The sequence below is a fragment of the Manacus candei genome, unplaced genomic scaffold (genome assembly GCF_025592945.1).
Source record: "Manacus candei isolate 608988 ecotype Guabito, Panama unplaced genomic scaffold, ASM2559294v1 h1tg000014l, whole genome shotgun sequence".
In the NCBI taxonomy this organism is placed as follows: Eukaryota; Metazoa; Chordata; class Aves; order Passeriformes; family Pipridae; genus Manacus; species Manacus candei.
The window spans coordinates 51106976-51121952 of NW_026138062.1; the positions used below are offsets into that span (position 1 = coordinate 51106976).

Here is a 14977-nt window from a genome sequence, read left to right on the forward strand (position 1 = left end):
GATGAGAAATTGCGGTGAAAATCTTCCTCTTGCTCCAGATCCACTGCCAAAATTTTATATTTGCATTTTTTTTGTGGATTCTGGGTATTTTAAGTCTGAACTGGCCATCTTATGGCAGGCAGTGCTGTGGAGAGAAACAAGCTCCCTTGGATGGCAAGTTCTGCATTCTGTCCTAAGGTGACTCTTAACCCTGAGAAGGTACCTGCTGCTGTCCATTGCCTCTGAACATGGCCCTGTTGACTAAATCACTGTTGGACACCCAGTGTTCAGATATCAGTGTGGGCTTGGGTCCTGACTCACTTAGAGCTCTTACAGCTGAGGAAAAGCATTTTCAAATAGTACCATTCTGTTCCATTTGTAAACTTCCAGGAAATGTCTGCCTTCCTGCTCTAAACTTCTGTTAGGTGCAGCACTCAGTACTGGGGTATGAAGTGTCTCGATTGTATAAACGAGGAAGATGTGGATTTCTCCTCCTCCTTAATGCCTTGGCCTCAAAACCAACTTCCCTGCTTGGACTTAAACCATCCTTTTTTCCATTTTCTTTTGAAAGAGTGGTATGTGACAGAAGAAAGACTCGCATTTGCACCAGGAGGAGAAATGAACACACTACTGCTCCACTGCAGTGGCTTAACTCAACCTCAACCACTCAGAAATCTTATAAATTAACAACCTAAAGGAGTTGCATGATTTGGAGTTAACTACAGAGGTGATGAGGGCTCTTCGTGGCTGATATGACAGTCGTGTTAGGTAACAGGGAATGGACATGAGCAGGAATATTGATTTATAACCACAAAGTGTGGTGAATGGCGTTTCCATGCTTTTGCATCTCTTCCCACCAGCTGCTACAGCCTGATCTGTGTTCACGGATGAATTGTAATTTTTTGTTTCCAAATGAGCCCTTGTCTTGGCACGGTAAACTTGAAGATGGTTGAGACATTTCCTCATCTGCTGTTGCCTCTTTGGTTTTTTTCAAGCTATTCCAATGTTGTTTAAATATCACTTCATTGTGGAATTTGCTTACATTTCAGTCAAGGTGATTATTTATATGAGTAATAATTATTTGCATAATTAGAATCCAAAATGGGTAGCCATGGTTGAGAAGCTTTCCAAAGCATTGTGAAAAGCTCAGCCTAGGAGAACCACATTATGTTCTTGTTCCCCCTGATTTCTTTACACGCTTTCCTTTTCCAGAATGCAGTGCTTTGGCTCTCTGCTATTCAAGACTGTAACTAGGAAAGTCCAGAGAAGGGAAAGATGGTGACCTAATCCTGTTCATATTTGGTTTGTGTTTGTGAGAACCTGGGTTTGCACCCAGGTAGGTACATATCATAGTACTATTGGGCTCCTGATCCTGAGTCCATCAATGCTTAAGGAAATCAACTGAATACTCTTTAGGCAATTCAGGTACTTGTGACATTATTCTCTGTGTGCATCTATCAGGCACTAGGTGCTGGTCATCCACCTAAAATTTCCTTTCCAGCATCTGAAAATGGCACTTGAAAAGCTGCTGTGTTTGTTTTTCCCTTTTTCACCTCTCCAACAGAGACTTACATGCTAAAATAGGTATGCCAGAGTTCAGTAAGACACACGGTGTGATTCTTTGGGTTGTCCTGTGCATGGCCAGGAGCTTAACTTGACCTTGTGGGTTTCTTCGAGCTTAGGATATTCTATGATTTTAGGACTGGAGCCAGTACTGTCAACTGTAGAATCGCAGAATCATAGAATGGCCTGGGTTGAAAGGGACCTTCCACATCATCTCATTCCAACCCCCATGCCATTGGCAGGTACATCTTTCACTAGACCAGGTTGCTCAAATGCCCATCCTCCAGCCTGGCCTTGAACAGTTCCAGGGATGGGGCATCCACAGCTTCTCTGGGCAACCTATTCCAGTGCCTCACCAATCCCACAGTAAAGAATTTCTTCCTAATATCTAATCTCACCCTGCCCTCTGTCAGTTTAAAGCCATTACCCCTTGTCCTGTCACTCCACGCCCTTGTCAAAAGACCCTCTCCATCTGTCTTGTAGCCCTTTAGATACTGGAAGGGGCTCTAAGATGTCCTTGGAGTCTTCTTTCCTCCAGGCTGAACAAGCCCAACTCTCTCAGCCCGTCTCCCCAGCAGAGGTGCTCTGGCCCTCAATTATCACCTCAGCGCCTCCCCTTTGCTTCTCTTTTCCAGAAAATGAAAACTTCACTCCAAAAACTGCCAGAGATACTCCTGGAGCACAGCCCGCATCGCTCCGGACGTACATACGTCCGACCGTAAGGAACACTGTGGTTGCGAGGTGACAGCCCGCCACCTCCCCCGCGGATCCACGATGACTGTGAGGGGGAATTGCATCACAGGGCAGCGCGGTTCCTGTTCCGGCGGCGGCGATGGTGGAGCAGGGAGGCGGCGGCGGCGCCATGAGTTTCCTCAAGCGGTTCCCGCCGCCGGCCGATGGCGTTCGGCACCAGCAGCCGGACACGGAGGCGCTGCTGGCGGGGCGCAGCCTGGGCGCCGGCACCCTCTACATCGCCGAGAGGTGCGGGGGAACACACGGCGCTGGGGACCCCTCGGGGGGCCGTGCTGTGAGGGGGCTGCTCCTGAGGGCGTCCTGAGGGGGCTGCGGGGTATCCTGAGGGGGCCGGCGAGTGGGACCCTTCCCGGAGAGGCTCTCACCCCTGAGGGGCCTGTGGGGTCACCCCTGAGGGACCTGCCCGAGGGGGGATGTGGGTGATTTGGATAAGGGTGTGGAGGCGGCCCTCGGGGGGGCTGTGAGGGGCAGGGGTGTGAGTGTCCCGCTGTTCCTGCTCGAAACGGTGTTTTAAACAAGGCAAAAGGGAACAGCACGGCACGGGAGCCCGACTGGTGGTGCATTCAGGGCCAGGCTGGATGGGGCTTGGAGCAAGCTGGTCTAGTGGAAGGTGTCCCTGCCCACGGCAGGGACTTGAGACTAGATGATCATGAAGGTCCTTTTCAACCCAAACCATTCTATAATGAAAAACACGGCACCTCTCCTCTTTTGACAGGCAAGTGGATAGGGCTGTTGGGTTTCTGCTGTTATCAGCTACTGTGGTTCTTTCATGTTGCTTTAATCACGTGGAGACTGTATGTTCTTACTAGGCAGAAATCAGTCTGGTTATTCTGGAAGATGTTATCTGAGCTCTTTACAGTCTCCTCTAAATCCTCTCTGCATTGTATAGCTCAAGAAGACAGGTTAATGATTAAACCAACAGAATTTTCTTTGACCATGGTAAATACTCGTAATATATTCTGCACTAGAAGAGCATTGTTAGAACAAAAATGTCATTTAGAATGTGCATGGAGGAGTGAATTGTCTTTTAAAACCTTTAGACTAGGAAACATTTATAAAATGGTCAATATTTTGCCCCACCTTGTTAGTGGTGTTGTGTTGGAGAAGAATCTCTTTGGAATTTTGTTTACTCTTTTGTTTAGTTTGGTCACAGATACTGGAGCTTTTGTTTGTGCAGCATCAGGTCTCAAGAGGTGTAATGTTGAGTTTCCTTGTAACTTGCTTTCTATAGGTTTTTGTGTGAGGCACAATACAAGGCTGCCACCTTCCTCTTAACATGTTTGGAGCACGTTGCAGAGGTTTTACCATAGTCACTTGCTGGTAATGAATAGAATACGCCAGTGTTTGCAGGAATGCCGTGGGAGAACCCAGGAGGACAGTGTGGCTCTGGATCTGTGTACTGATTCTCTATCAGCAGCTGTAAACATTGAGGACTGCCCAGTTGAGGCTAGGAAAGAAATTCTTTGCTCCCACTGCACTAGTTCTTGCTCTCAGCCAGATTTTCCAAGGCAAGGAGTCTTTTTGTGACTTTTCCATTGGTTCTATCCCTCCACAAAAGCTTATGAATGCTGAGTTTTGCATGTGGTGGAGGTCTTGCTTTCTGCCCATCAGTATTTCTGTTCACTGTGTGACCTCATTGATTGCAGACACCCAAAACTAGCTTGAGTGTGATTTCTCATTGGCTTAGAAAGACGTTGATCATTCTCATATGAAGGAGGCAGCGCCCAGTGGTGACAACCTGTGCTGTCTCTTGCTGTGGTTAGTTAGGGATGAGAGTGAAAGTGGGGGGAAGCAGAGGTTATACAGATAAGTTGCAAGGGAAGGAATACTCATAACCTGGCTTTGTTAGCTCTGCTGATCACAGAACTGTTTGTTTTTATACATCCAGGCTATACTCATATCAGATCTATAATTCTCTAGAAATTGTGATATTGACTTTTCTTTTGGTGTTCTCCTTGTCTTGAAAAACCACATTGAATAGTTTGAGTTATAAATCACACTCTGGAACCACTGTAGTTATCTTTGGAATGATAGGTACCTACAGAGAGGAGAAAATGAAGAGGTAAGGAGAGAAATTCAACATTCAGTGCAAATGTGATAAAGCTGCAATGTGTTTGGGGTGCTCAGCTTCACATTCTTTGCAATGGCATTAACTGTTGGCTGAGGTAAAAGAAACCTCTTCTCAAAGTCCTGTTTGGGCAGGTCCAGGTCTGTGTATGCCTGGAGAGTGCCTTGTCCAGAATTACTCTTTTGGGGTTGTTTTGCTTTTCTGCAGGCTTGAGTCAGGTACTATGGATCCACTGTTAGTTTGTAACTTGTCTCTTTTTCCTCCGCCCCTCCTTGTTAGTCGCCTGTCTTGGTTGGAAAACTCTGGAGTTGGCTTCTCCTTGGATTATCCCACCATAAGCTTACATGCCGTCTCCAGGGACCTGAGCGCCTTCCCAAGGGAGCACTTGTATGTCATGGTGAACGCCAAATTTGAAGGTATGCCCGGAGGGTTCCTTAGCGCTCCCACACTGTCATAACTGACATGATTTCTTCTTCAAAAAGAGTAAATGTTGGTTTTAAAAATTATATGCTTCATTTGAGTAATAGCTTGTATTTTCTTTTTTATTTTTGCAAAGTATAGTTGTCTTAAAAGTACAGCTTTGCACTCTTCTGGACTCGCTTCTGTACAGTTCTGCTCTCAGCATGTGACTGTGTACAGCTGGAGATGCTGAGAATCAGTTTGCTGCTCTGTTACACTGTTTTAAACAATTTAGTTCCTCTGCAGTCTCCCTGTGATTCCAGCTTGGGTATAATTTTTTCTTTATTGAATTTATATTAATGTTGCTGCCCTCTCCAGGCTTTATGGATTCCTGCTGTTTCACAGCAGCCTGGAAATTTTCATTAATTTTCTCCCACAGCTTACTTAAAAACAAAAAAAGACAATAGGTCATGTGACCAGGCTTTAATTGGTCTTTGTAGATTGCCCACAAAACCAGCCTTTTTGACTGTTCTTGTTTTGATATCAAGAAAACAAACTTTCTGTTTCATTGGCTTTTTTTGATATATTAATTTTTTTCTTATGGTAGACCTGTTAATATTTTAAGTGTGTCATAAACTGCCATCTCAATTGAAGAGTAATGGGTGTTAGACGTTGGGCAGATCTTCTTTCCCCTTCGTGCCTACTGGTCATAATTGTTAAAGGTTAAAATCTGGCATTTAATTTTTTTTTTTTTTTAATGTATCCAGAAAGTAATGACAAGACTCTGAGGAGGCAGAGCCGTTTCTAAGCTATTAATGTTCTTCATTATTTCCTTCTCTCAAGTTACTAATAATCTCTGACAGTCTATCACTACAAATAATAAGAGAACATGCATCCTCCTATTGGTTCTTCTTCCTCATTTTCCTTTAACAAGTTATTTTGAAGTAAACTGAGCCTCGTCTGAAGAAAGATACTGTTTCTAGCTTTTAATTCGTTCTGATCATGGTGTTTAAAAATACAGATATCGTGTGTTAATTCTTATCTAGAAATCATTAATAGACTGATTTTTGTGGTATTTCCTCCATGTGTGTAAACTTTCTTTTATATATATGTACTCTGCCTACAGTAAATCTTCTACAGCAGGTAGATTTTAGTTTTCAAGTCTAGCCCTGGTCTGCAGTTTTAACTGCTAAATAGTGTTAAACTCAAACCTTTCTGCTTTCCTGGCTGCAGAAGTCTTCATTCTCAGTTGGGCAGAGAACATTTTGTTCTTCTCTGAAAGTTTTTGTTGTGCTCCCTATGAAGTGTGTGCCTTGTCCTCACCCCTTTTTCAGAAAAAGGCACTCAGAGGTTGACTCCATTGAAAACGAAGAGCTGGACTCAACAGTAACAAGCTGTGCCTGCGGGTGTCAGTTGGAAAGGGATTGGGTAGCTTCCTTTGCACACTACATTTTTGGGGGCAGCTGGCTGGCAGCTTCTTGGCATCTTCATATTCTTGGTGGTGCCAGTTTTGTATGTGATAAAAGCCACTCTCAGTGGAACAGCCTCTTCTTCTGTAGAAAATAGTTATGCACTTTTGAGGCTGTCAGTGCAGTGTCCCCAGCCACAAAGTGATGAACTGCAGCCATCTCTGTGGTTTTTATATTCACAGAAAGTAAAACACCGTGTTGTTGCTTATTTAGTCATGCACAGAAGCCAGGAAGTGCCATCTTGTCCACGGTTGTCACTGGCTCTGGGTGTACTTTCTACCTCTGACATCTCACTGGCTAGCTAGGAATACTGGAAATGGAGTAGAGATCCTCTGTAAACGTCAGAGTCCCCTGTGAGGGGCCACACTGGAAGGTGGCTGATTTCATGACAGTAACATCAAGGATTTGTAAAATTCATGTGATTTAAAAAAAGACATGTAGTGTTCTGCAAGTAAATGGCAACAACTGTGAATTAGGGGCAGGGGATGAGCACAGTTGTTTTTAATAAGGATCAGGCAATTTTCCTCAGGTGCGTGAATACGTTGTGTGACCATTACAGAAATCTTAAGTCATGAAATTATAAATAGAGAAGTTTTTGTGTGCGTTGCAAGTGCTGTCAGGGTGCTGTGAGAGGACCTCATATGTCCGTGTGAGTCCTGGAATCTCATGGGGTTTTCTGGGAGAACAGAGTGGGGTTTTTTGTGCCTCTGTCAGGTTGTGTCCAGGTTTCTGATTTGATTACATGTGTGTTCCTGAAATAATAAACAAATGTGACTTCTTTCTTTTTTTATTTTTTTTTCAACTAAATAAACACATTTCTCTTAAATATTTCAATTTCCTAAAGAGGAGACAAAAGAGGCTCCCATGGCTGAAGGGGAGGAGGAGGACGACAGCGATGACGATGTTGAACCGATTGCAGAATTCCGATTTGTACCTAATGACAAATCAGCCTGTAAGTGAGGGGGAAGTTGTGTCTTAATTTAAAGTCCTGGCTATATGTGGAAGACAGTGGGGTACAGAGATGTAAATGCCATGATTTTTGAGTGCCCTTTTAATTCCTTGATTCCTGTGTGCTGAAAAGAACAAAGCAAATTTTTTTATCTGGCTTGAAGCTGGAATATTTCAAGCAGCGGCTTCTCAAGGAAAATTCTAATGCTTTAAAATAGAGACTGTTGAGTATAAATACATGACATGAACAGTCTCGCTTATATACATTTGGAGACAACATGCATGGGAAATGTCTTTTAAATTACTAATTCAGTGATATTTGAGTCAGCGACAATTTCATTAGGAAAATGTTAATACCCAGACACTACCATTGGAAAGCAGTCATATCCCGTCTGGTGTGGAGCTTACAGTTGGATTCAAGTTTTAAGAATCTGATGAATGAGATCCTGCAAGGATTCCTGTAGTGGGTAACCACAGGTGGAATTGTCCATAGTCCATTTCACCTTTATCATCAGTGAAATTACGGAGAAGTGCTGTTAAGAGGATAAAGCACCAGGCTGGGATCTACACGATTTGTTTCCTGCATGGCTGCTGACTTGTGAGACGATGTTTTCAAACATGAATTCAGTGGTGGTTCTGCTAAAGGAATATTCTTAATCTCTTTGATCACTCAGTCCAGGGTTTCTTGCCTGTTGTTTTGGGGTATTGGTGTAGAAACAAGGGAGGTTTGCACTCACTTGTGTTCCTGCAGTGGAAGCCATGTTTTCAGCCATGTGTGAATGCCAAGCTCTGCACCCAGACCCAGATGATGACGATTCAGACAACGATTACGAAGGGGACGAGTACGATGTTGAGGCCCGCGGTTGGTAACAGTTGCTTCTTTTGAAATACCTGTCAGCACTTAGACACCTAGACACCTGGTGTCTGTTTATTACTCGTCTTGCCAAAACATTCTTTTTGTCACAGACACAAAATAGAAACACGTAAATCTGCAGGGAATATGTAGTTTAGCTGTCACAAATCACAGGACTTCAGCAAAAGCGTTGTTCTGGTTCTCAAAAGGCCACAGATGCAAACAGCAGGCTTTCCTGTGCCCAGTGGCTGTGCTAGCCCAGGTTCAGTGCCCATGCTGCAGTGTGGTCAGTTCACATCACTGTGTACATTCTGTACCTCATGTAAGCAGCTTTTTTATCTCAGTCAGTTAATCTGAGCATAACTTGCCTAGCTGATGTCCTACTCCTCCACCCCTGCATGTTGCAGGCTCCTAAACTTAGGTCTGATAAACACAAACTTGTTTTTGCAGAGCTAGAACAAGGTGACATCCCAAGCTTTTACACGTACGAAGAAGGATTGTCACATTTAACTGCAGAAGGTCAGGCCACGCTGGAGAGGTTAGAAGGCATGTTAGCCCAGTCTGTCAGCACTCAGTACAACATGGCTGGAGTGAGAACAGAGGACTCGATAAGGGAGTTTGAAGGTAAGAAATGCTTTTGTTTTACTAAAGAATATCTTCATCAATGACATAGCCAGTGGGATTGACTGCACCCTCAGCAAGCTTGCAGATGACACCAAGCTGAGGGGTGCAGTTGATATTCCTGAAGGATGGGATGCCATCCAGAAGGACCTGGACAGACTTGAGGAGTGGGCCCATGGGAACTTCATGAGGTTCAACAAGGCCAAGTCCGAAGTGCTGCATGTGAACTGGGGCAACTCCTGGTATTGATGCAAGCTGGGGGATGAAGGGATTAAGAGCAGCCCTGTCAAAAAGGACTTGGGAGTGCTGGAGGATCAAAAGTTGGACATGAGCTAGCAATGTGGGCTCCCAGCCCAGAAAACCATATTCTGGGCTGCATCAAAAGCAGCGTGGCCAGCAGGTTGAGGGACCTGATTCTGCCCCTCTATTCCCTCTGGTGAGGCCCCACCCAGAGTACTGCATCCAGCTCTGGGGTCTGGAGCGTAAGAAGGACATGGACCTACTGGAGCAAGTCCAGAGGAGGTCATGAAGATGATCAGGGGGCTGGAGCACCTCTCCTATGGGGACAGATTGAGACAGTTGGGGTTGTTCAGCCTGGAGAAGAGAAGGCTCTGGGTACATGTTATTGAGGCCTTTCAGTACTTTAAGATAGGGACAGACTTTTTGGTAAGGCTGGTTGCCATAGGACAAGGGGAATCACTTCAAACCAAAAGAGGAGAGATTCAGATGATAAAAGATTTTTTACCATGAGGGGGGTGAGGCACTGACACAGGTTACCCAGAGAAGCTGTGAAAGCCCCATCCCTGAAAGTGTTCAATACCACTGAACACTTGAATGGGGCTTTGAGAAACCCTGTCTAGTGGAAGGTGTCCCTGCCCATGTCTGCAAGGTCCCTTCCAACCTAAACCATTCTGTGATTCTGTGATATGAAAGCAGTGCTTCTCCAATATGGCTAATCCATAAACACAAGGACAGAGCAAGTATGATGGTGTGAGTTATACTTCACTGCAAAAGGTATCACCCACATGCCTGTGGCCCTACAAGGCAGGGGATTGCCAGCTGTGTATTGAGGGCTGCTCTGTTAGAGAGTGAGCACTGCTGTGTTAACAATGCTTGATTCTTCCCAGTATAATTTCCTGGAATAGTGGTAGTGTGAAGTGGATTTAGGATTAAAAAAAAATTAAACTTACCAGTCTACACTGGGATTAGGAACCAATTTCTACTCTAGATGAGTTGTAGTTTTTGTTTGTTTTTTTTAATACCCTAAATTGTAAGTTAATAATTGTCTTAACAGAGTTCAGGGTGAATTCAGAAACAATGAAAGATACTGAAAGAGATGTAAAAAAAAGATCTAGTTTCCTGAAGGATTCTGTCTTTTAATTCTACTGATTATTCAAATATGTACTTAAGGAGTAAAATCTCTTTCCGTTGGGTGAAAAAAAACGGGTCTCTCAGACTTTGCCTTTTCTGCATCCTGTTTTCAGTGGAGCAATATATTACTTGGGAGAAGAACAGGGAAGTAGTTTAATAGCATTGCTTTTTTTAATCTATATAAATTGCAGTGCTTTTAATATGCCCTGATGTTTTTGAAAGATGGAGAATGATGCAGCAGTTGTGGATTTCTAGCTATCAGCTTGTGTAGAACAGTCAACAAAATAATAACTAACTTGTTCTCATCCAGAGGGAGGATTTTTTTAATCTTATCTGTTTTGTTTGTTGTTTACAGGTTCTCTTTGTTCTGCAACTTCAAATAAATTTATGTAATGTAAAGACAACTTTAGGTGATACACTCCCATTTTAGCAGTGCCCTTTGTTTGAAAATTTAGTCAGGTTTCTGAACCTCAAAATTTTGAAAATGAATATAAATTGAACAGCAAGTATGTCACATGTCTCAGAGTCATCTTCATCAGATTTGTTTATTTTCCTAACCTTATTTGCTATGGTACTGCTGCTTGGTTTTCTGCAATTATAAATCTCCCCAGGGCTACTCAGTTTCAGAATTGCATTAATGTTTGACATTGTGGCATAGAGCAATTGTTCTTTTTTTCAACTTGATGATTGTTGAGACTGGTTTCAGAACAGGATCTAACCTCTTTTTGCTAGAGCATAATTAGAGGTATTCAAAGGAATTGTTACACCATTTGTTATGCTGAAACTTCATTTAAAACATGAAATAGTTTTAATCCAGTGTTTAAGTCTTTCAGTAAGACAGGGTGAGGTGAGGTTGTAGGAAGCAGTGACATCTTTAGGTGACCAACCAGTAGAGCTGGAACAAACCCAGAAACTTGCGAGCACATCAGTGTTTCCTTAAACTGCTTTCAGGAGTTCAGAGGAGTTTTCTGTCCTTGCCACGTCTTGTCAGCAGAGGGCATCTGCACTCTTTCCCGAGAAAACATCATCCACTTGGTTACAGAGCATTGGCTGTTTCTTTCAGATGGGATGGAGGTGGACGTAGCACCAGTAGTCGCCGGGCAGTTTGAAGACGCAGAAGTCGATCACTGAGGAGGACCTACGCTGCTGTAAGTTCCTCTGACTTCCAACAGCAATGCTTTTCAGTCCTGCAGAGCCTTCCCTCTCAGTAATGTGTGTAATGTATGTGATCTTCATGATCATATCAGTATGATGGTGATGATTTAGAGGATGGAAAAGGTAGCTGTAGTTAGCACAAGCGTGGAAAGATGTTCAATGATCTGTCCAAAATGCCTACTGGCATCACCCTGCAGAGGCAACCTGTGTGGATATGCCTGTCTGGAAGACAGGTCAGCCCTTTAGTTGATTTAAGAATTGTCCAATCCCAAAGGCTCTTAGATGCTGGTATATGAATGCTGGAGCCATCCCTGGGAAGTTACTGTCCTTAGTATGTTTTGCCCTTAGTGCGCAGGATTTCACAGGCCATTTAGGGAGGCAGGACAGTTCACAGTGCTGAAAGTCCAGCTCTTCCTTCACCGTAAGCGGAGCAGGAACAGTTCCTGGTAAAGTAACTGTGCAGTTCCTGGTAAAGTTACCATGCACTCTGGATGGGATTGCTATCAGGACTGCACAGCTTACAGGCAACACCCTGCTCAGGTGGTTGTGGCAGTGTGCCCTCTTGCCTACCATCACGTGTGCTGCTTTCTCCTGTTATTAGTGTTACAAGATGTGCCAGTGTTTCCTTGCTGGTGCTGGGTGCGAGAGGAAGAGCAGCTTTTTCTGGGACTGTCTGTGGAAATGCACAGGCACAGCAGGGGGTGTGATCACTACTGCACAGACTGCACATGGTGCTCCAGTGGTGCTGCAAGGTCCCAGTTCTTCTGCTTCTTTCGTAAGCGAGACTGACAGCCCTTACCCTAAAGTGAGTGTCACACTATCCCACTTGAAACGCCAGAGAAAACAGTTGTGGAGCAGACAGCCAGAAGCTTGGAGGAGGATGGAGGAAAGGGGCACAAATAGGAAGATGACACACTGAAAAAAGTCAGTGGAAAGTAGTTAATTAGGGCTTACAGTGTCACTGAGAAAGAGGCCACAGTCCCCGAGTAAGGCTGTTGCGGAGGGGTGATGCACAGCTGCTTTCCTCCACTGTTGCTTTTCTTTGTTGTTGCAGTTTGGAAAGTCTCAGAGTAGTTCTGTGTTCTCTTACCTCAACCACTGCCAGTGGTGCTGAATTGGTATTTATTGTGTAAGAGCTCAAACTTTTCTGCAGTCACACTTCTACCCTAGGAAGGACTTCACAGAACAGAGACGAGTTCTTCCAAAAAAGTCCAGATACTGGTTGTCTTGCCACTGGATGGTTACCCAGTTTGGTAAAGGATAGACTTTAAAATTAAAGGAAAGCCTTTAGATGTAGATCAAGTACCTTTTAGAGAGTGAATGGAAAGTTTGGCTCTGATGATTCCATCTCCAAGATTACTCTGGTCCGTGGTTTATTAAAAAAAAAAATCATGCTGTGGAAAAATTCAGATTTGAGTGCTTTATTTATTATCCGGGTTTAAACTTGAGCTGGATTAAGGAGAGTTAGTGGCTCATAGCAGATCTCTAAGGAGTCTGAAAGTGCTGGTGGAAATCTTCTAGCAAAGCACAAAATACACCCAGTAAGAAGTAGTTTTGGTCATGGAATTCTTCCTGCTGCTTACTCCATGCCTTCCATGGTGCAGCACATGGCTGTCGGAGATTAATGTTGTGAGAGGTAACTGGACAGGGATTCTTTCTGTCTTTTGCTTGTGCTGATCAGAGCTGAGGAGCTGATCCCTGTCCGAGCAGATAAGTGACCTGCGTGTGCAGTGTCAGGTGTTGGCAGTGACGTTGCTCCAGGTGGCATTTCGGGAGCCATGAACTCAGTGGCCCTTTTTAAGTAACTGCCAGCCTGAGTGTGTTGATGTAATTTAAGTAAGTTCAGAAGTCTAGGATCTAAGGCAGCAATATATAACTGAAGGTGCAAAGTGACAAGGACACTCTTGGAGCTCTGTGCTAATGACCCTGCTAACAAGTTTGAGCATGCGGGTGCCTTGGCTCTGCACCCTGAAAATAAGGACAGAGAGGGAGCCTGCTGTGATCTTATGGGCACTCCCTGGAACAGCTCAGCCCTTTTAACCTCCTGAACTGCAAAACGATCTACACGAACATCTTGTTGGTTAGTGCAGTGCTCTGCCTCTGAAGCTCTGCCCCTGTGGGACGCTCACGTTGTGTGTCACTGCTCGTTACTCAAATGGGATGTGACAGTCTCCTGCTGAAGCTCCTGGAAGACTTGCTGATGGTTGATGCGGGACATTTCCACTGTTCTTGCAAGAAGCAGTGTTTTGTCTGCTGCATCACGAGGCTGCAGTAATTGTTCCTAAGCAACTGATGTGTCTGTGTGTGGCGGTGCAGCGGGGTCTGCCAGGGCACCCTAGTACATGCTGTAAGCACATGCTGTCCTTAGCTGACCTCAGTTTGGAGCTGCTGCCAAAGGCAAAGATGCTCAGCCCTTCTGAAAATTAGTGGGTTTGCAGGAAAGTGCTGCCCTCTGACTGCAAACAACAGAGAGTTACTACTCTGTAAAGGTTAATATTCTTTTGATGCCAATTATGTAAACTTGGGTGTCTTGTGTCTTTCAGATTCCTCTTGTGGCACTTCCAGAATAAGCTGTAAAACCGAAGGCATTGCAGTGACTATCGGGAGTTAACCTTTTTTTTAAATGACCTAAGCTTAGACATCTAGGTCAATAAATGCTTTTAGAGTTGTTTAAAACAGGGTTTGACATTTGTGACCACTATGGGGTTATTTAAAAAAAACAAAAACAAAAACAATAAAACCTCTTGCATCTAACACTTGAATGGGGCTAATCGGGGTCATTTCGTAGTATCACAGAATGATTTGGGTTGGAACATCCCAGTTAAAGATCATCTAGTTCCAACCCCCTTTGCCATGGGCAGGGATGGCATTCAGTAGATCAGGTTGCTCAGGACCCCATCCCAAGCTGGCTGTGGAACACTTCCAGGGATGGGTTCACTCTCTGAGCAACCTCTCCGGCCTTTTAAAGAAGCCTTTGTAGGAATTCTAGGACTTGAGAAATAAAACTGTAAGTAGAACAGAATTTTAGATTGTCCTGGAATTTTCCATATTTTTTTACCTGTTCATTGACTCTATTGTGTAGAATGGACATAGAAGTGTGACAGCTAAAAGGAAATAGGGTTGGCCAAGGATTAAAAACAAAACTAAATTAAAAGCCCCACAAGTAACTGGCTTTATCATTTCAGTGCTATCCCTTTCATTTCTCTGAGAAGCAGAGTTTGGGCGTAGAGGAGATGGAGTAAAGTCTGTAATGTCCGGAGAAAGAGAACTGTTTTGTGTCTTTATATTAAATGTTAACATTGTTAAATAAACTAAGATTTTTGTATCTCACAACCAGCTCTATGTTGTAGTTCTCAGTCCTTTTCTTTGGCAAACAGCTTCAGCCCTTGAGTTTCAGCACTCTCTTCTGTAACAAAAAACCTCCAGTGAAGCCATTTTCATCATTTACCCAGATGTGAGGATAAAAGGGTGGAATATTTGCAGACTGTGCCTGTGATAGAATTAGTCTGACACACCTCAAACTGAGGAACCTGGCCTTAGATTGCCAAGATCTTGGTCCTACTGCAGCTTTTCCTGTTTCATGTCTCTGTGGGTGGTGGTTTTTGCCATGGGGCAATGTCAGCAAATTCAGGTTGTTCCCACTTCCCCCCACTATTGAAAGTCTGATAACAAACTTCTGTTTTCCTTTGATTTGAAGTTGACTTGTGATTCTTTTTGGGGGGATATTGTAGTGTTGGTATATGAACAGTTTTCTTTACTGGCTCTACACTTTTGGAATTGTATTGAGTGGTCCTGCCC

The 14977-nt window shown here is 44.0% G+C and overlaps 1 protein-coding gene across 1 annotated transcript; it reads left to right on the forward strand.

The window, feature by feature from the left end:
- Positions 1 to 2343: 2343 nt before the first annotated feature.
- On the forward strand, positions 2344 to 14512 carry CLNS1A (chloride nucleotide-sensitive channel 1A). The gene is made up of 7 exons (XM_051778769.1): positions 2344 to 2523; positions 4643 to 4779; positions 7076 to 7183; positions 7931 to 8041; positions 8483 to 8656; positions 11088 to 11172; positions 13723 to 14512. Exons 1-6 carry the CDS (start codon positions 2375 to 2377, stop codon positions 11153 to 11155), a joined length of 747 nt encoding a protein of 248 aa, XP_051634729.1. The 5' UTR covers positions 2344 to 2374; the 3' UTR covers positions 11156 to 11172; positions 13723 to 14512.
- Positions 14513 to 14977: the final 465 nt, after the last annotated feature.